The sequence below is a fragment of the Nyctibius grandis genome, chromosome 6 (assembly GCF_013368605.1).
Source record: "Nyctibius grandis isolate bNycGra1 chromosome 6, bNycGra1.pri, whole genome shotgun sequence".
Lineage (NCBI taxonomy): Eukaryota > Metazoa > Chordata > Aves > Nyctibiiformes > Nyctibiidae > Nyctibius > Nyctibius grandis.
This window is the reverse complement of record NC_090663.1, coordinates 86,402,748-86,424,605: the sequence shown is the minus strand read 5'-3', so window position 1 is coordinate 86,424,605 and position 21,858 is coordinate 86,402,748. Positions and strand designations below refer to the sequence as shown.

Here is a 21,858-nt window from a genome sequence, read left to right as displayed (position 1 = left end):
AAAAAGAGTAAAATCTGGGTAAAATAAATCATTGCAGTCACCATGAAACTTCCTGGGTGGAACTGGCTCCAGCTGAACAGAACTGTTGAACAAATGGCCAGCTAGGAAAAAAAAACCCAAACCAAAACAATGCAAAAACCAATGCTTCTATTTAGAAGACAGTAATACATTTTTAAAATACGTTTCACTATCTAATGGCAATACTGCTCAATGAGAATATTCTTTTAATGGGAGAAAAAATACTTTCGTGATTAAAAAAAAAGTGTTATGACTTCTCAAGGCCCTAAACATACCTTAATACGGAGGTGTGCTTTTATCCTAAACAGTAAAAGTATCTGCCAAGTCTGCATTCACATTAAACCACACAGCTGGTAACTGTGCCACAAATACCAGAGAAAAAAGAACACCATTTTTGTGCCCTCCACCATCAAGAACATGTGTTATGTTTTAAGTTGAAGAAAAAACCCAAACACCTTTTAAGGCTAAGTGCATCGCTAGCATGCAATGGGATCCTGTGCAGAGTTAGGACAGTTAGAGGCCTGGACGGAAAAGCAGTTCAAATCATTGCCTTCTTTTTACCTGGTAACCACAGATGCTTAACCCAAGTTTCACTCAGTGTTTTGCATTAGTTGTACAAATCAGTTTGTGAAAGGACCAACGGCATTAATAACAAACAGTCAGTGCATACTGGTAATAAGCAGCGCGCAACACTTTACAGAAAAGACAATACTAGGCCTGCAGCACAATTGTCCGTTGTTCCTGGGCGATACAGGAGCCTGCTGTGTTTCTAGAAGGGTTCTTCGCAGCCCACACTCCTAAGGCCATCTTCAAATTTTACCCGTGTTGTTCTTGTAGTGAATCAGGCCATTTTATCTTCGCTGATACAGTGGTTACGATCGTCTATGGCTGTCAGTGCAGGTACAGAGTGCAGGGCTGAAAAAAGCAGGATCTCAAGCAGTTTTAAGATGTTGTTTTGAAGTCGTAACTTAGCTGGTAAGAAAAGTCTCCTCCCTTGGTAACAGTGCAGATTCTCTTCCATCTCTATACCACAAAAAGTTACACTTGACACTATCGTTTCTCCACAGTGGACAATGCTGGGTAGTGGTAGTGGGTATTAGGTCAGCTCTAATAGTTTATTCTCCAAGCTCATATGTTAAAGAAAATCTACTAAGACGTCCTGATGAGTGGGGACCTTTCATCTTCAGTACTCTGAAAGAAAACAAACAAAAGTCACAACACAGCAAAGTTAAATGTGGCACTTCAGAGAGCTGTCGCGGTGGGGAAGCTGGACTGCAGAGACTCCCAGCAGGAAAGGACAAAGCTCTTGGCTCCTACTTCTAAGTACAGTTTCCTGTAAGAGAACCAGCACTGCACTAAAAAAGAGCCAGAGGGTGGATGGCAGCTTGGGCAGGGACCTTGGGCTCGCTGTTGTACCTCACAGGTAAGGGAAGGCCATACCCACCCTGCTGGGAGGAGGGTCACAAGCACAGCTATAACTAGCTGACTTATGTTTGCAGGGAAAGCAACACAAGCAATGTAGAGAAAACATGGAATTTAGGTGTCCCTTCGCATTTTAATCCCTGGGTGGTGTTCAAGAACATCTAGGAGAGCTGGTATGGAGCTATACATGTAGGGTGGGGCAGGAAGGCCTGGGACAGGGGCCTCAGGCAATGCGACAGTTCTCTCTAGCTGAGCCTGCCAGTAACGCAGGCAAGCTCAAAAGCTCAAAGGAAGAAGTACCAGTCGCCCTTGTAAAGGAACCTGAAGTACAGTCCTGAGAGCACCTGCTCATGAAACGCTGCTTCTACTCAGAGAGAAAAGAATGAAGCCAAGAGAGCCAAAGATCAGCTGCTCCAAGCCACTGCTCGAGGAAAGGAGGCTGCAGACCTCACCACCAAAGCGCCGCCACTGCTGCCACTACCATCACATCTCTAGTCCCACTGGAGAAGTGATGGTCGTGGGACCCACTAAGACAAACCATACCCACGGTGTGGCTGGGTGCCCTGGAGGTAGACGTGAGCATGCTTTCTCACACTGTTAGAAAGTACTTAGGGACATCATACAAGCCAGACTACACTAAGACCACAGCAACTACAAGGAGAAAACAGCCTACTAGAGTACCCAGTCTATTTCTGTAACCAAAGGATCCAGAGTTTGTCTCGTCTGAACCCACCTGCTTTGCCTATTAGGGTGAAATTTTGGCATCAGCTTCCAATGTGACTAGCAACCTTAATGCCAGCATGTCATTTTGCGACAGAACTTTTCATAAATAGATGTAGAAACTAGTACTGGCTGGATAAAACTTCTGCGTGGCGTTGTCTGTAAAATTCACCTGTTCTTTGGTCATAAATTTGCATTATGATTCTGACAAATAATTAGCTGGCACAACACAATTGTTTCTACTGAGAACACTGATAGATTGTTGCTGACTCAATCTGTCCATCAAATATGCTGGACTTTTGCATCTCACCCTTCAGGGTCCTCTAGACAGGCTGATTTTTTTTATTTTACTACTGTTGGCAAGGGAATTAGGCACAGAAGACATGACCTGCCTTACCACGTTTCTTATATTAGCTCCATTCCTTTGTTTTGGTGCATTTATTCTGAGTCTATTAAAACTTCCCTTCCCTAGAAAGGTCATTTTAAACAAAAAACAACATATAAAAATGTTTGTGTGCAGAAAGACACTGAACAGGTAAAATCAAAGAAAAGAAAATCAAATGCAGGCAGATGTACAGTAAGCAAGGCCCAATTCAAATGCTACTTACCTCTTGACTGATTCCCCGGGACCTGCACACAAGCACAACAAAAACAATCCCAAAAACAATCCCTAGAGCCATGATTACAAAGGGGATTCCAGTTACAACCCTGGCTTCCAGCAGGACGTGCTTGAGTTTGCTGGCAGATGCTTCATCAATCAGAACACTCTGGAGCAGAGAGACATGAAGAGGAAAAAGAAGATTGATTTCTGTTCTTCCTTTCTATTAGACTGCTTTACTTTTGTGAAGGGTAGGGAAACAACCCTCCCACAACTCTCCACCTCTGCTTCATTGCTTCTTGATATACTTTCCCTCTGAGAATTCTTTGCTCTCCTTGTGTGGCCAGAGGGATCATCTACTCTGCATTTCCAAAGAAAGTAGTGATTTTTAACTCTCAGTTTAGGAATGGAATAATATAGGCCTGGAATAATAGTGGACATCATCAAAACTAGTCCCCTGGAGTCCTCCCTGAATCCAGCGAATTCAGTGATCCAACTACAGCCCAGGAATATTCACAAAAGACTACTGAAAAAAAATATGATCTTGTGAACTCTTCGCCTCCTCATCTGAGCAGCCCTTTTCCTCATGGCCAATACCTTTGAAATTAAAAGGACTGTCTGACTGAGAGTGTTTTGCAGGGCTGAACTTAGTGCTATGGTCAACAAGTAGCAGGAGGATGTTAGTTAAGAAACAGCAACAGCTTCCTACCTATCACTGTTCTAGAACAACAAGAAAAACAGCATTTTCTTCTCTGATTAGCTTAAATACAGTATTTTTGCTGGCATAAACATACCACAGTGCTACAAAGAAATAACAAAAATCTTTACCTCGTTTATATACATCACTGGGAAAATTAGTGTTCGGATGTTGCCTGTTTCACTGTGTAAAAAAAAAAAACACAATTAAAAATTATGGTTTTGCAACTTTCAACCTGAGGGTTTTGAAGACAGATTATAATGGAACAATGAAGGAGGAAACTGTCCCTAAAAACCTCTGGGCTGTTCCTTTTTATTGTCAATTTTCACCTCCCTACCAGAATAGAACAGTCTCCAAGATGAATAATAAATTCTGGTTTGGGAGCGATGGCATATTTTGGGACTTGGTGGGCAGAGAAAGAGAGGGATCCTTAAGAGACTCATTAATAACTGACTGAATGACAGCTTCGTGGCAGTCAGCAGGAATGCTAAGCTGAGCTGATGTTGAAAGTTACTCATATTTGTAAGACACAGAAACTATTGTCCAAGCAACATGTGCAGAGCAGCAGCAAACTCCCAACATTTGGCACACATTAAATAACAGCTTACTCAAGAGTTGTGTTCATGTAACATGTCTTGGGCACCAGAAAACAAGGTGCTGCTGTTCTAAAGAAACACCACCGACTTTCCCAAGAGGATCAGGCAGATAAAATACTTCTTTTTTAGTTTTTTATATATATATATTTATATAGCAAAGCTGTGCCAATAAATATCAGCTCAGAAGCTGAGTAGGAAGAATTTAATTTTGAATATCAAATCAGATCTGAGATATTCACCCAGCAGCAGAGAACACTTACAAAAATTCAGGTATTTTTCTGACATGAACATTGACTTGCATCCGCTTGGCTGCTCGCAGGAGAAGCCCTGTCAGCTAGAGAATAAAAGAAATCAGTGTCAAAAAAAAAAAAAAGGAGTAAATGTGAAATAATAGTAACTGGGAGAATACAACCTAACATTTACACTGGTGTGCACTTCACAAGGCAAGACAAGACCCGCTTAGTGTTATTATTTGTTTTCCTTCACCAAGATACTCTTGGAACTCATACACCTACATTCCAGTCTGCCTCTTAATTAAGGAGATGTGAAGAGGCTGCAACAGAGATAAGGGTGCCATTGTGCTGTGCTCTGTAAACTTACACTTGGGCTACAGAGAGAGATCCCCTTTTCTTCCAGATCCAGCTGTAGTTTTGGAAAAAGCCACCACCTACAGCTGTGTCTGCTGGTTTCTGAGTACTGTTGCAGGGACTCTGCAATCTCAGCCACAAGACAAACCTTTCCTTCTAAAGGGGGAAAACCAGATACTGACCAGTCAGTGGGAGTGTATGGCCACAGAGATAATGAGGGTGAAACATTTCTCACAGTAATGCCACCCCTACAGAGCTGCAGTTGGATGCACAGCAATATTTTCCTCACTCAAGCAGCAAAATTTAGTGTGGAGAGTGGGTGGGAGTGGGGAGGTGCAGAGCTCATTTTATGATAAGTAGGAGCAGGGTAACAGGAAGAACCTGGCACCAAACCAGATACCAAGCAGCATCTACACTAGACCTCTGGAGAGGAGCCATGCCATTTCCTCCTGCTTTAGCTACACATAACAGCTTGAGGAGTCAGAATACTCTGTTCCTGTAAACTAGGCAGGTCATGATTTTGCTCCTTCCCTTGACCTACATTCGTACGTGTGGATGTAGAGATAAGTGTTGTACTGGTTTTAGCTGGGATGGAATTAATTTTCTTCACAGTAGCTGGTATCAGGCTGTGTTTTGGAATTGTGATGAAAAAAGCGTTGATAACACATGGATGTTTTAGTTATGGCTGAACAGTGCTTACACAGCCATCACCAACTGGGATTTTTTTTGCATTACTTGTTTTTCTTGGTTTTGTTTCTCTTTCTTTTTCTTTTTTTACTTATTAAAACATCTTTCTCTCAACCTGAGTTTTATCACTTTTACCCTTCTGATGATCTCCTCCATCCTGCTCGGGGCGCAGTGAGTGAGCAGCTGTGTGGTGCTTAGCTGCCCACCGGGGTTAAGCCACAAGTGTAATGCCACTTCAAATATTGATTTGCTTTCTTGTTCCACATACCTAGCTTCTTCAACTGGGGGAAAACACAGCCAAGATAATACCCAAATGGCTGGGATGGCAGGGTGAACAGGAAAAGTAGCCTCATCTGCTTCTAAGAAATATTTCAACCACTTCATCTCATCATTACCAGTCTGAGGTCATCTCCAATGGCACAGGCACAATGGGAAAAGTATTTTAATTCTTGCTATCCAGCAAAGTTTGCTCTATACAAGCAAATACAAATAGATCAAGTAGTACAGCTTCCCTGAGGTCAATACACACCATCCATGAAGGTGACCTAAACCCGTGTGCTTGGATTCACCTCTAGAACCCTTTAAAAAAGGCTGCACTTACAGGATTGATGTCCAGAAATGTCTCATGATATTCCTTTTTTGGATGCATGCCCTGTATGTCCTCTACAAACTTTTGATCTGCTTGGTAAAAATGTGGAGCTGATAGGAATATTGGAGCACCTGGAATGTGAAAACATAGAAAGTCACCACCTAAAAAAGGCAAAGCAGGATTTGAGGAAGTCTTTGAGGACCTCGAAACTCAGAATAGAATCACAGAATCAACCAGGTTAGAAGAGACCTCAGGGATCATCGAGTCCAATCATTGCCCTGACACCACCATGGCAACTAGACCATGGCACTAAGTGCCATGTCCAGGCTTTTCTTAAACACCTCCAGAGATGGTGACTCCACCACCTCCCTGGGCAGCCCATTCCAATGGCTAATAACCCTTTCTGAGAAGAAATTCTTCCTAATGTCCAACCTGAACCTCCCCAACCTGAACACTCTTCCCACTGTGCCATTTACAGTGAAAGGAAAAGTCCATTCTGGAGCTACAGAATCAACCACACTGACTCTCTGTCTTCAGAATAAGAAAATCTTCCCTTGTGCAGCATCAGCACACCTTCATGGCTCAAGCTTGCATGCTGGTCTTTTGCACTGTTTTCATTCAGCTACTCAGATGTGACAGCTACCTGGATAAGAGCAGAGGATAAACGCCCAAGCTGTTCAGTCCAGATCCTGGTACTTCCTTCTGATCCCTTGATTTAAATAATTGCTGGAGCAGACAGCATCTGACACAAACATCCCCTCAGATTACTGCTGCATTTTACAACCAAACGATCTCTTGTTGGTGGCTGATTTCACTGAGCACAGTGAAATAACCCTACAGGCCTCACCAAACTGTCCTCCTATATTTCTGATAGAAATATGTTCCCCACTGATGTCCTTCCAGTGTTTCCACTGCCTGGAATGCAACATACCTTGCTTGCAGACGCTGACGTTGAGGACGCCAGTGCCAGGGCAGTTTCCTGGCGGCACACAGAACCCAGCATTGTCTGGGTTAACCGTTGTGTTGGCAAATACCATGGCAGAGGGCACGAAGCGGTAGGCTGGGATGCCTGCAACAGTCCCTGAGCTGTCGTACACCAGGTAAAGAGATCTGCAAGGAAGAAAAGCCAGACCCGGATTTGTTAGTCTGGAGCACACAGTGACACCTGTATCAACTTAAGTTTACAGTAAGCTAGAGGTTTGGTTTAAGCCCATTCCAATGATCTTCTGTATTCAATTTAAGAGGCTTTGCACCAGCAAATACACATCTCATCATTCTGCTGCTGCACGAAATAGATGGTCCTGTGCCAGCTGTGCTGCTGCAGGGACACTGATGCCTGCCTTCAGCATGTCAGGGTGTCACTCTGGTCCCCATGTTGCTATTGGGTGTTGTGTGAGACAGTGCTGGTACATGCTACCGAGAGGGACGAGGAAAGGAACACAGTCGTGGAAGACAGAACAATTTGGCAAGTCCTGAGTTTAGCATAACACATCTGTATCAATTTATATAGAGAATTTCAGATCGGTTTTGTTCTTCACAGACAGGGAAATGGGCAAGGGAGGAGACAAGGTGGAGCACAAGGAAGGAAACACTAAGATTTTCTGCATCTTGTTGTATTTCAAACAGCATTATGCCAAGTCATGAATCTCTGAAGGGTTCTCTTAAAAAGCAGGGCACAGAGGAAGATTTTGGAGGAAGGAAACTTTGGGCAAGGTTCATATAAATCCTTCCATTCCCCTCATTACTAGGGGAGAGCAGGCAGTATTTCTACTCATCTTCCAAATTTTCACTTTATTTTGAAATAGCACATCCTTAACTTGATGCAGATTGGGGTTATTCTCTCACCCTTCATACCACGAATAAATGCAGAACACTTATACTGTTAAATAAAATCACGGGAGGAAAAACCCCAGCCTAACATGAAATCTCAAGAGGAATGGACGTGAATGCTCCGCTTTAAAGTCTGAGTGACATTTTCTTCTCCTTACCTGCAGAAATCAGAAGAAAAGATATAAACGTTCTCGTCTTTGCTAATCAGTGGGTGAAAGGATGTCCCATCTGTTCCATTGATCATGTTGCATGTCTCTGTTGTCCACCAGGTCAATGACCTGAAGAAAAGGAAGCAAAGAGAGTAAAAGATCTTTGAGTGGCAGTCAGGCGATGAGTCTTCACAGCAGGCTGCTCTCTCAGGGCCGGGGCTGTCTGCCTTTCATAGTTACATGACACATACCAACATCCTGGGGGGCTGGTCTGAAGCTACAGCTGCTAAAAGCTTCTGCCACCATCAGAATAAAAGGGCTCTTCTGTTGGTAAACACTGCTTATGCTCATCCAAAACTGTGACAAGGGGCAGATGTTGACAGAGGCCACACCACAATGAAAAACTTACTCTTTTCCGTTCCATTCCACAATCCTTGAAAAGTTAAGGTAGTTCCTTTCCCCACTTAGGAAAACATATTCTCCATCATCGGTTCCATTCATCTGCAAACAGATACATGAATTTTTAAATCACTCCACTCATTCTGTAGCACGTGGCTGCTAAACTACAACGGGGTGGCAGGAGTTTAAGCTGACATCACTTCAAATCTGCCCTAGGCGTGACAGACTCCCCCTGAAGTAAGTGCAATTCATTCAAGGTGGAAGTGACTGGGCTGGATTCTTACACCTCCCAAGTGAAGGAAATGTAACATTAGTCTTTTTCTCTCCTTTGAAATTTGCGACTCAAAAAACAACCCTTAACAAAGAAATAAACCCACAGAAAATAACCTGAGCACTGCAGATGATCTCCAAGAAACAAGGAGTTCCCACAGCCCAAAATGATGTGCAACCAGAAACACCGTGGAAGCCAATAATGGCTCCAGCACAGAAATAACATGCAATTTTAATCAATTGCTAAGGAAATTGGTCAGGAAATTTTTCTAGTAGTTTGCACAACCGGCCCCACAAAGCCCACTTCATTCAAGTGAGCACAGGCAAGTCAGATAAAACACGCACAGCTCTGCTACCAGAGCCAAACTGAAGAGGGAACATCCTTTTGCTATCCCTGCAGCCTACCTCCTGGTCTCAGTCCCAGCACATCCTTCTCAACTGGCTGGTGATGACAGTCCAAACTCTGTAGCAATGACATCATTCCCCATCTAAAGCACCAGAAAGTCTTGCACACCAGTTACCTTATTAAAGAGACCAAACACTGGATCGATCTCAGGACGCAGAAGATGAATGGTTGACAGGAGCCTGTCTTTGTAGCCCCACAGCAATTCGTGAACGGTGTGAACTGTAAACAGGGATTCTTGGTACAGAAGCAGCAGCACCTCTGTGGCAAACTGAAGAGAGGTTGACCTGGTCCACTCCATCGCAGTCTGCCAGGGGAGTGGAATAAGGGAGCAATGGTCAGATTTATTGCAGAATAAGTACTTCCAGCTGCACACAAACACAGACACATTTCAGCACTACACGTTTCAACTGCATTTTCAGTTTCCACTCACAGCAAGCAATGTGCTGGCTAACAGGTTCTTCAGCTTTCCTCCCACAGGGATGTGCCTTTGCGGATTCCCGTTCAGCCTGGCACTGGCACACAACCAGCTCCCTTCCATACATTAACTGCCATAGTCTTCAGAATGGATTTTAAGTGAAATGTGGAAAACCACTTTCTGAACAGCCTGAATGTCACAAGTACATTATAGCTGAAGACGAGCTTTGAGTTTCACCCCTCGGAAGTCACGGTTTACATTTTTAAAAGCCATTTTTAAAAGACAACCATTTTTCCAAAATGCAAAAAATAGAAAAATTTATTTCCTTAGGTGAACGAACCTGTAGTTCTTCTAGTTACAGTACATCCCAGTCACAAATCTGAACAAGACACGATACTTAGCACCACTCAAATGCCTGGGAGGAATTGTAAATACAGTGACTGTATTGTTGGCAACTTTTAGTAAGCTGAGCCCTATCTACTACTATTTATGTACTCGTTCATAAAATCAGACAAGACATTTTTGGAAACGCTGAGGGAAGAGTAGAAATGAATGTACCCTGTAACTGAAGTCAATTAAACTAGTATGGGGTGTAAAGGCTTAGTTGCACAACCAACGAGTCTTTTAGTACAGTCTAATTTCCTTTGGAAGGTGTGACAGCTTTAGATCTGCTTGTTCTCACACTGTCCCTGTATGAGACCAAAAATAATGGTCTGCCTCTGATCACCCAACTGAGACTTTCTTTGCAGAGCACTTGCACCTAACACAGTCTGGGGGTGCACGTTTTAACTTCAGTTTGATTCTGAGAGCACCTCTTCATTCAGCTATATCTGAAACTCTGCTATTATTTTTTTTTCAAAGCACTCCAAACTTTCTCATTTAAAAGTCAGAGTTCCTCCTGTGCATTTGACATCACTAATTCCCCAGTTTTACTTACTCATAGGAACCCAACAAGCCTGATTTCTGCTCATCTCTGAAGCGTGTGCCAGCTCTCAGCCCCAGAGTGAGGCACTAACACTACAGAGGCGTATGGCGAGGGAGGAACATCATAAAACAACCCACAACAGTCCAAACCAAAACTGAATGCACTATCTGCTGTGGACATAAGCTGCCTCTCTCATTCTTCAACCACAATTATCTACCACAAAGGGAGAGACAGTATGAAGCAACAAGCTAGTTATAAAAAGTGTCTTAGGATGATTTCCAAGCAGAAATAAAAGAGAACTCACCACTGCAGGAATATTAACTGTTCTAATCAGGTCCACTTGAGGGTCTCCAACTGACTTCTGACGTTCAAGTACATACGTCTTTGGATTCAGAGCAGATACTTTGGTACCGTTGTCCAAAAACTGAACGTCTACTCTTGGCCTGTATTCCCTGAAAAACAAGAGAGTTCGATCTCTAATCAAGTTAAACAAGTACACATAACATTAATTGCAATTAACATACGGCTATTCTACCACTTTAAGCACATAAAGGGTGGGTTTTTCAGTTCATTAGGAGTAGATTCATTTTTGCTACTGCTGCTGTCAGAAACAGAACTCCCCTTTATGTCAGTGTAAGCTGAATTGGACCTCACAGGGTGCTTCCAAAAATGCCACCCCACATGTTAATTGCACTTTGTATTTTTGCCTCGTTTTTAAAAACCTCCAAGGAAAGAGAACAATTTCAGACAGTACAGAAGGATTTAGAGGCACTATATATGGGACTGCCCTTGAAGTACAATTTGAAAATGAAACTTTTGCCTCTTTGCTGCAGGTAAAATTCACTCCCAGGCAGAAGAAGATGTAGGCTTCATGTAAGTCTCATTAACCTGACCTAAGAACCTACCAGAATCTTTCTGCTGGCTTCAAAGTACCTTGCACTAGGTCTTCTGGGCCTATATGTGACAAGACCACATAACAAGCCTCATTTTAGCTCTTCTTTAATACTCAGACAGGAAACCTGGACACGACAGAAATTCAACTGAATTTTTGCCACGAACTACTCGTGGCCTGGGAGGTTGCTTCTCTTACTAAGCACTCAGACAAGCAGCATAAAACTCAGGACTGCTGACAAACAAGTGCAATTGGCAAGAAACATGAAATGCTACCTGCTGGCCTGATGTGGGAGTCAGGTCTTAATTACCCTGAAACACATGTCATAACAATAATGCAGTCAGTTGCCACTACCATTTTACAAAGATTAAACAAAATTCTGCAGAACTGGCTGGCTCATGCTCAAAATGAGCTATACATGTGTCTTCAGCAAACCCAAAAAGGGAAATGGCAGGTTGTCTGCTCGCAGCATGATCCTTTCAACGTACACATGAAGTGAAATGCACAGTATTTCATCAGTCTACGTTCCCCCAAGAGTTTGTTGACTTTTAGATTGCTTTGCTTCCTGTGTAAATTTTAAGTGCCAAGATGTGAAGGTGAGCTGCTCTGCAAGACCCTGTGCTATGATGTTTTTCATTCATTCATTCACTTCCAGCTTGATTTGGCGAGAGTCTCTTGTACAGCAATCTATCTTATGCCCTAAGGCTTCAGCTGAGGGGATGGAACAGACAGTTGTGAAGTGCCCTTCCTAAAATAGGCCAGAGTTAACCTGAGAAGCCTCTCCAACTCTAGGGCCAGAGAGGAAAATAATACTCCCTGATGAGGGATACGAGTAGGAGGATCTCAGATGTTAAAGAAAAAGCTGTAAATGTGTGCAGGACCAGACAAAGTTCCAAGTTTTCTTTGGGGCTCAGCAGGCTTGGGCAGATAAGCAGCTTGTACTTTATAATTAATTAATTTATATGCTGCAAATTCAACTTCCAGCATTTAAAAACACCAACACTACTAGGTTTTTGTTACAGTCTGCCTCTGCACTAGCTGGATTTACAATTTATGTTTGTCAAAACTACGAATTGCAGGAAAAACATGCAGCAGGAGATTCTGTGTAGCCATCCCACCTCCTCTCTGTCACTCATTAGGTTTTTTCCCTCTGCTTGTCTGGGCCAGTTCACTTCCAGCCTTTCTCCCCAATACCCTGTTTTATAAAAACGCTGAGCCACGCACTCCATGTTAGGGCATTTTAGGTGTTCTGCCACAAACCTAAACAAGTCTTTAATGCTTTGCTACTTGGAGCCTGTGAGACAAATTTGGTATTTATTCTCTGGCTCGAGTATGCAACCTCCCTCCCTTCTCCCTCTCCTCCCACACGCCTCCTCTCTTCCCCCACCCACTGCTGACAGTCTGACACAGTCAGCAGTGACAGCTAGGCAAGGAGTACAGAACCTGCTGGAAAAGAGCACTCCACTTCCTAACTTTCCTCTTTCTTCTACCAGGCAGAGCACAGCACAATCAAATCCTGTTCAGACATGTCAAAAACCAGGCGAACCCAACGAGCCAGAAGCAACTGAACGCGCAGGCTCCCTCCCTCCCTCGCACCACAGTAAACAACTCGGGGAGCGTCTGCATTGCCCAACCCGCAGCCAGGGGAAGGCTCTCCCAGCAAGCCACAAACCAGCAGCTCAGGCTGGGCCTCCCCTCGGGCACAGACCAACCCAGCCAACCCCAGCACCAGCCCCATCCATGCCACCCAACTCTGCCATGGAGAAGGTGCAGCTTCACAAACCAGGCTGTGTGTGACACCCAGAAGACACTCGGAGCCAAGGAAAGGGAAAAAAGAAGCCAGGAAAGGGAAAAAAGAAGCCAGGAAAAGGGACTGAGTACCATGGTGCAGAAAAGCATGGGCCTATGTGGTTTCGTGTAGCTCTACTACACCTAGAGCTGGCCCTATTTATCTTCCTGGCAGAGAGAATGCACTGCTGACTAATTATCAGCATTACACTGCAGAGACCTGAAGAAAAGCTTGGGAACTTGAAAGCTTATGTATCTTTTCTCCAGCTCTGCTGATTTATCTAATACAAGGTATTTTGCCAAGTACCACATGTGATTTGCCAAGGCTAAACAGACAGTAGTGAAATGCAGAGGAGACAGGGGAAAAGACTGATGGCAGAGGGTGAAGCAAAGCTGAGGTGTGGGAGGAACGAAGCAGAAAGGCAGGACATACTGCAGGGACCAAGGCTACCACAAAGGCTCTCCCTTTTATTCTATAGTATTTTTTTCAAACACTAATAACCAGATACTGATAATTTTGCAGTTTAGGTAAAGACAACTCCTGGCACTGAGCCACTGCCCGGTCTGAATGAGTGTGTGTAACCAGAAGTGAGACTGACAATGAGAAATCAACCTTTTTGCTGTGGTTTTCATACCTCCATGACTTCAAAGACCGTAATGCTTCCTGCCACGGGACTGCTCTTGATTTATATTGCTGCATGTAGCAGAGCAGAATGAAGCTCTAAAGGAAAACTCATTTGTAAGGTGACTTTAAAATCTCTCCACGTGCAGCAGACTCAGACTGTTCAGTGTGTAACCATACCATAGAGAAGGAGAGTTCAAGAGGCTGGATAAGCTCCAACACTGCACGTGGCCTTAGTAAGTCTGGCTGTCTGTAAAAATGGTAGATATATCTGAATCTACATAGGTTTTACAGTGAGGGTTGGCTGAGGAAGCTCCCTGTAGTACCACTCTCTAACTGTCTTTCTGGCCACATTTTTACTGATGTGAATTGTGCAACTTCTGAGTGAACAGATGAATCACGCTTTTATGCAACACTCCTCTCCCCAGACTCTCAAACATCACCCAACCACTGTTTTTTCTCTCATAAGACAGCAGGCCAGAATGCAAACAACTCCCTCTGTGTTCAGCAACTGAGGAACAGCAGCACACAAGCAAAATCTTGCCCAAAATCTGACAGAAGTCACTGACTTAATCTGCAACTGATTGCAGGTTCCCAAGTGTCAGTCTAGTTGTGCTGTCTGGGTGGTGTATGACCGTACTCCCTTGAATAAACTTTTACTCACACATTAACAGCTAGGTTTTCTCCTAGAATGGGATCCCAAGCGTTCTGGATCACACTTTTTGGCTTCCTCATACACAACAGGTTTAGTGAGATGAGCAAACAGCGAAATGGTCCTACCTGTAGGTGTACGGCCCTATTTCCTCTACAAGAGGAGTATCGCCTTGAAGCACTTCTAAAGGATTTGTCACATTAAAAAAGTAGAACTGCATGTAGACGGGTGGAGGAGGATCCTCCCAGGCTTCAAAGGTTTCCGTGCCGTTTTTCAATACTGTTCCCTGAAAAAAGAGAAAGAGAGATTAGCTGTTAATGACAGATGCTGTATGATAGTTGTAGGAAAGAGAGGAATTCTACGCCCTCGGAACAAACACAGGCAATAGGATTCGAGACCCCAATTCTACAAATGTTTATAGGTATGTTTTACTTTGAAGCATCTCACTAAATATCAACAAGATCAGACACATGCTACAATGGCCCACAGGCCAGGGGCATACGTCTGTCGGGTTTGTTGTTCCACTTCTTCCCACAAACACTTCGGCCTGATGTTTTTCAGAGTGAAGACTTATCAGCTATTACACAGCAATCCTGTGTCAGCACAAACCTACCCCGGTGTCAGATACCACAAAACATGCCAATATTAGAGATAAAAGTGCAACTCAACAGTGACAGGCCAAGAGGTCCTACGAGAGACCTCTCAGGAGTAACAAGGCCAAAAAGCAGCTTAGGTTCCTTGTGTTGATGATTTCTATGCCTAAGAATGTCAGATTCCAGTACAGCTGTGAGATTCTGTCTCCAAAGCAATGACACTTTGTTTTTCAGTGGCCTGTGAGGAAAACCTGCAAGTGACAGACATTTCTTCCTGGGATTTGTGCCTTTCTGAGGTCTCTGAATAAGGCAGAGAGTCTTCACCCTCTGTCTTTAATTACTTTCCTACAGCAATGAGGACCCATAGACTGTCAGTCTATTTTGTAACCAATAAAACGTGGCCCTACAAAAGAAAAGCTATAAATCATTATTTTATGACAGAAGCACTGAAGTAATTAATTAGTGATTCCATTACCTACCAGCACATACACGTTATAAGGAAAGTCACAACCGTACCTGTACGTAGCTCCATTAGAAACATACAACACAGGTCTCCACTCCTCATTTTATTACCATTCCATTCTAGATAAAATTCAGCCCCACTATAAAAGCATCACCTCCACCACCACCACAATCAGGGCTTTTCATAGAGTTATAACACTGCTACTGTGGTAGTAAATAGAAATTTGGTTTGCAGAGTGGAATTTTCAGGAATATGCACAAAGAAAACTGTATTTTTGAAAACCATATCACCTGGAGGCGGAAGAAGGGAGGGGGGAGATAATTTGCAATTAAATAGGTCTCATCAACACTTGCTCGTTTTATTCTGAGAAAACAAGTCAAATATTGTAAGTGCAAGCTCAAAAGCAAGGCAGACTGGACAGCTGCCATTTCTTGGTTATTGTTTATGGGGTCTTGATCAGCCACAGTCGCCTCAGGACGCATTCTTGGCCTTCCCACTTCAGGAGCTGTTTTCTCTCAACGTAGATTTTAATTTTGAATGACTAGATAAAGAGAAAACTGTTTCAAAGAACAACTTATTGGCAGGAGCTGGGAACGGCAGCAGTATTGCTGAATAGCAATGAAAGCCAGCGCGGCTGGTAGCACTTCACAGTCGCAGACTGCTTCCCTCTGAGGATTTCAAAGCACGTATTCTGTGCACACCACAAAAAATAATATATTTTAGACATGCTTCAGGAGCTTTGTGCATTTCTTTGGAACTACCAGCACCTCATATGTACCATTTGATATGCAAATAACCACGGCACAAAGTAAATTATCTCAGAGGTGGTAGTGTAGGGAACTACTGATGAACTAGCTCCCTTGCTAAGTTCTATACAGCTCACACCTCTCATGTGCATGAAATACAATGAGTATAAGCTTGACACTGATAAACAGAGTAACTGTTGCCTGTCTTGACCTTAACCATTTACATCCAGGAGTCTGAACTGTTCCCCAACAACTACTAAGCCTATTCAGGAGGCCTGTCTATTGCTCAAATGTCTCTCACACGAGGCAACTAACATGAGAGATTACTACTCAGTTTAAATGTGCAATGCTTAAAAAAACCAAGTGCACCCTGGTCATATTCACTCCAGTTTTAGGCTCCAGTCTATCCTTTATGACAGAGGTAACACATTTATGATGTGCAGGGAGGCCACGTCCCCCTCTCCTGAGCTACACCGAAAACAAGAAGCTCCCCAACTCGATGTAGCGTTGCTAAATGTAGCATGGGTTTCTACCACGCTCTCTGTACATACACAGATTCACAAACTTCTGAGCTGGATTCAGACAGGCTCCCATGAAACTCTCAAATAATAATATAAGGTAAGCTCTCTTCTATTTTTCACCAAATGTTTCAAGGGATATTTGGATCTATCACATGACACTACACAGCCTGGACCCGAGAGAAAAAGATGAGCACGGATTTTTAAGCAAAACATATGTCCATTCTCTCAGCTGATGGCATTCAGGTTTAGCTCTGCTGATTGTCCTCCACACCAGAGCAGATCTGATGTTATGTGACTGGTGTTGCTTGTTTTTTTTGTCAGAGCTTGTGTTCACTACTAGGTTAGGCAGGCTGTGAGATATTAGATCACAGGACTGCTCTTCAAACTAAAAGATATAAAAGATACAGCTCCACTGTAGTTATTGCTGCTGTACTGTGTAAGGCCAGAGAATCAGACCTTTCCGCTTGGTAACATTTGTATGCAAGAAGAAGAGACACAAAATATTCAGAAACCTCAGGTCAGACACTAGTTCTGCAGGCAGTAGCCTATAGAGGCCTCAGACTCGGAGATCCTGTCTCGGAGAGATGCAAGGATGTACCTACTGCAACATCACAGCCTAAAACCAGTGGACAACACAATCTCCTGCCTTCACGCAGAAGCACAGCAGGGGTTCTCCTTTCCAAGTGGAGTCCACACTCATTTCAAGTGTACCGAAGCATCCTTCCCACTGCCTTTACCATGCCAGTCCTGAATTTGCAGCTGTCTCATTCTTTGGTGTTTCCTTGTCTTGAACACGCTTCACTCAAAGGCAATGAGCAACGAGCTTCCCCTCCCAAATGTAACATCACTGGCAGTGATAGTGGGGGTAGGAAATGGTACTGAACATTTTTGAAGCCTACATGGAAAATTAAGATTTCATTTTTTTTCCCTAGAACTGCAAAATGGTCTAACTCCAAGACATAGTTTTATGCATTCATCTATGATGGAATTTAATTGCAACTTTTAAGACAAATGGTAGGGTAAGCTTTCAGACCAACATGAGCAGACTTCTCTGACCCTGCACCTTGGGAACAGTCTGCTCAAAAGGAGCATCTCAACTGGTCCTTCATCTAAGCCTCCACACTAAACTGTGCTGAGGGCTCTAGTATTTCACATCAAACAACAGCAACAACAACAAAAGATCAATACATAAACTAAATCAAGGGACAAAATGTCTTCCCTGACCTTTTGGGTCCTAAACACTCCAGATAATCCAGCTCTAGAGATGGCTGGCAACAAAAGTTGAGCCAGTCAGCTCAGTTTCAGGACTGCTGGAAAGCCCTCAAAGGAACATGAAACTACCTGTCATAAGGGCAACCTCTTTCTCCTTCTGTAACTCCTCCAGTGACAGAGAGGCTGAGGAGGTTAGGAATGGCCAGAGCACAGAGATAACATTTCACGTCCAATGCCCTGGACTGCAGAGAGCTGGAAAAGCTCAAGCCTTGCCACATTTCAAAGGCAAATCGAGATTTGTCTGTTTGCACAAGATTTTCTAAGCTGCATACAGGGTTGCACAAGAGACAGCAACTTTCTAGACTACACACAAATGAGAAAAAGCTCACGTGGGATAAAGCACGTGTGGAAAGCAGACCAATCAGCAGAGTGAGTGGGAGCACGCTGCTTTGGGGCTGAGAGCTTACTTCTGCAGTCTGTGTGTGTGTGGCTCCTGGAGAGAGCCAGCAGGGAGCCAGTGGCTAGCGCAGGGAGCCGGCTGCCTTAGGATGTGCAATCCAGATGCACGCCAGAACGAGCCGAAGAGCAGTAAGCAGGAAAAGACCGAGCTCTGGGAACTTTATCCTGCCTGAGAGAGCCCTGCTGAGTGAATACCAACTTACATAATCAACCATTAACGGGAAGGAGCATGTAGCTAAGAGATAATGCGTGTAAGGAGGATCACACCTAATTCCTGACAGCCCTACGCTCTCCCACCAAGCCATTTTTTTTACCCTACTGCTCTTTTGATAAGAGCATAAAACAGACTTGAAACCAGAACTTCTGCTGTGAGGCAGAGGATGACAAGACTCCTTTCCAAAGAGACCTGAGATCTGGGAGATGGAACTGCACATGCCTAGGCAACGCTGTACTGATTTGGCTTGGTTTGCATACAACTTTGCATACATTAACATATCACTTCACACCGGGCTTTCAGACAGCTTAGAAAAGGTACGGGCTGACGATCAAATGACTTCAGGATAAACCATCCATCACCCATGCTGCTCCAGCACGGCAGAGGCACATACCTGAGAACAAACACTGCAGCAGGAGCTGGACGAGCAGCTGACGTGCTGGCAGGTTGCATGACAGCTTACCCTATGGTAGCCTTTTATTTTGGCTGTCCCCTGAAGTTTAGACTCACAACGTGCTTTCAGCTAGCTGCCACCCTAAAATTTCACTCGCTAAACCAAACTGATTGAAGTTAAGACAGTGTTAGGATGTTAGGAAATGCTCCCTGTCAACACCCCAAAGAAAAGAACAGTACGTGGGTTAGAACATCACGGGGGATCAGCAGACTTTGGTCACCAGTTAGACAAAGCACTGGTCAAATCACTTCATTTGTTAGCACTCTTGGTTCCTCTGTCAGAATAACAGAGGAGATGGTATTCCTCAGACTAGGTAGATAAATAATTATTCATTTACATGCTTCACAGATATTTTAAGGGAAACAACAAGAGAAACACTGCTCATTGCCTAAGTGTGGGGAGTTACTAACGCTAATGCAGTTCACCCTTCTCAGTGGCCCACTGGATAGATGCAAAGAGCCAGTATGAGAGAGGAACAAAAGCTTTGGCAGAGCACCAACAGCGAAGGGTTCTGCATTCGTAACAACGCTAGGATGGGTGTCCCTGAGGGGTGCTAGAAGCAGCCTTTAACAACAGGGTGAAACGCCTCGCTGTCACCACCCAGCCTGGGAAACTACCATGTGTTTCAGCCCACAGCACCTCTGGCCGTGCTCCAGAGGCAGCCGTAAATGGAGCAGCAGAACACGCTGCTGTATGGAACCTGCAAGAAATCTATGACAGGGATGACAAAACAGGAGGGGTGCTTTAGGTGCTCCCTGCTCACCTCACATGTTGCTGCTCTGGAGGGGGCTCCTAACTACAGCTGCTGCCCCACAGCCACTAAAGCTGCCTCAAGAGAACTGATTTTTACTCATATTTACTCGATGTTTATCCAGCCCAGGCCCAGCACAGCCTGAGCTCCATCCCGAGTCCCAGCCTAGCCGGGTGGTGCAGGGCAGGGGGGCTTCACTGCCCAGGGATGCTCCTGCCCTCACCCAACCACAGCTGGTGCAAGGAGGGAGCCAGAAAATACCCCCCGCCAGCCCCCTCCCTCTCCTCCCAGGGTTATTTTGAGAAGGAATAAACCAGTGAGGAGGGATTGGGGTGGGGATCGAGCCGTGCTCTCACCTGCTTCACCTGCAGGTCCACCACTGTCTGGAAGACGTGTGCCACCAGCAAGGAGACGCTGGCGATGAGCAGCGTCATGGCCAGGACCCCCACGGTGACGAGGCACAGCGACTTCATGGCTGCTGCCGAGCAGGGACACAGCCACCGCCACCGCCGCCGCCGCCAGGCTCCGGGCCGGGCGCAGGGGGCGGGCGGCCGCCGTGCCCCGCCTGCCGCCGGGCCGGGAGGAGCCGCCGCCGAGCCGCCCGCCCCGGGAGCCGCTTCTCCGCGGCCGGGCGGAGCGCAGCTCTGCCAGGGTAGGGTTTATGACCCAGCTCTGGCAGGCCCCGGCCCCACGCACCGGAATGGCCGTGCCCTGCTTACCGGGAGAGGGAAAACGGCTCCCGCAGTGAGTCGGTTTGGCTCCTGCTTGCGAGAGGAGATGCTGGTGCGAACGAAATCTTCCTGTCTGCTGCGTAGTGTGTCTCTCGATGCAGAGATGTTTTTCTGGAAAACAAGCAGAAAGCAGCTATTCTTCAGCAAGATGATGAGGGAAACACTTGCAGGGAACACGAACTGCCCCTGCACTGAATTAAGCCCCACAGGGATCGGGTTCTACCATAGTTCTATACAGTTCAGTTTCCTCTAACACAGAATCACCGAATCAACCAGGTTGGAAGAGCCCTCTGGGATCACCGAGTCCAACCATTGCCCTGACACCACCATGGCAACTAGACCATGGCACTAAGTGCCATGTCCAGGCTTTTCTTAAACCCCTCCAGAGATGGTGACTCCACCACCTCCCTGGACAGCCCCTTCCAGTGTCTAATAATCCTTTCTGAAAAGAAATTCTTCCTAATGTCCAACACAGTTAAGCCGCTCCTAAGAAACAAACTGATGTACCTGTTTCTGCTTCAAAAGGCACTATGGCTCCACCTTCCACCATAATCACTGCTAGCAGGACGGAATGACACCTTCAAGAGGGGCCTTCCCAGCCCTGGATGTGGTGCTAATTGCTTTCCATCACGGCCTTCATATTGCACAAAGGAAGGGAAGCCCCTGCCACACAGGGCTCCTGTCCCGGAACCATAACCAACCTGCCAGCAGCACCAGCGCTTCCAAAGTCATGAGTCAGTTCCTTCTCCTCTTGCCCTTCCAAACCATGAGGCTGGCAGCTTGCCATCATCTGCCTGATCCAAACAACGCCTTCCCTAAGCGAATCTCCCTTCCATCAGGTGCATTTCCTGCGAAGATGGACTGAAGCATTTTCCTTTACAACTACTACTTCCTGTAATTGTCATTGCAGTAACAGTGTTATGTTACTACGTGCCTTTTTTTTCCCTTATGAAAGGTTATGAGGCACATTTGTTTGGAAAACTAGAATTTTTGTGGTTCCACACATGCAGCAAAATAAAAAGGATTGTTCTGGCAGCTTGTTTTCATTTAGATTCCCACTCCAAAATGGTGTTCTTAGCTCTGTTTCATCATCATCCCTCCAAAAATCAAGCAACAAAGTAAATAATTAGAATCATTTTGAAGGCTAATTTAACTACAGCAATAGAATTCTCCCCCTGGAAAAAATCTTCCATGGGAATTCCCTCTCTGAAACCATAAACCTTCCCTTACACCGTAAAATATTGACCTTTGGTGGGGACAAATTTTATAAGCAGATGCCTCCTCCTGCAGCACATTAAACATATTTTCCACGGCTACTGAAGCGGTGGAAGGGAGACTTCCTTCTCGTCTCACCTGAAGTAATTTAACTGCTCTGTGACTTCTGCTCTTAGTGAGGATACCCCCACGCATGCACTCCCTTGGAAGGAAGAAGCTGACCAGGTCCCTTGTCTC

General features: G+C 44.9%; 1 protein-coding gene across 4 annotated transcripts; it reads right to left on the bottom strand.

Moving 5' to 3' along the window:
- Positions 1 to 130: 130 nt before the first annotated feature.
- On the bottom strand, positions 131 to 21,833 carry SCARB2 (scavenger receptor class B member 2). 4 transcript variants are annotated; one of them, XM_068403106.1, is made up of 14 exons: positions 21,760 to 21,833; positions 20,395 to 20,517; positions 14,391 to 14,548; positions 10,613 to 10,760; positions 9,084 to 9,272; positions 8,303 to 8,394; positions 7,903 to 8,022; positions 6,846 to 7,024; positions 5,927 to 6,045; positions 4,312 to 4,385; positions 3,587 to 3,638; positions 2,769 to 2,927; positions 2,558 to 2,628; positions 131 to 1,209 (listed from the first exon to the last, which is right to left on the bottom strand). In XM_068403106.1, the coding sequence occupies exons 1-13, from the start codon at positions 21,814 to 21,816 to the stop codon at positions 2,599 to 2,601; spliced, it is 1,500 nt and encodes a 499-aa protein (XP_068259207.1). In that variant the 5' UTR covers positions 21,817 to 21,833; the 3' UTR covers positions 131 to 1,209; positions 2,558 to 2,598. The 4 variants fall into 4 exon arrangements, with proteins under 4 accessions (XP_068259207.1, XP_068259208.1, XP_068259206.1 ...); XM_068403107.1 differs by having other exon boundaries at positions 2,561 to 2,628; XM_068403105.1 differs by lacking the exon at positions 2,558 to 2,628.
- Between the last annotated feature and the right edge of the window lie 25 nt (positions 21,834 to 21,858).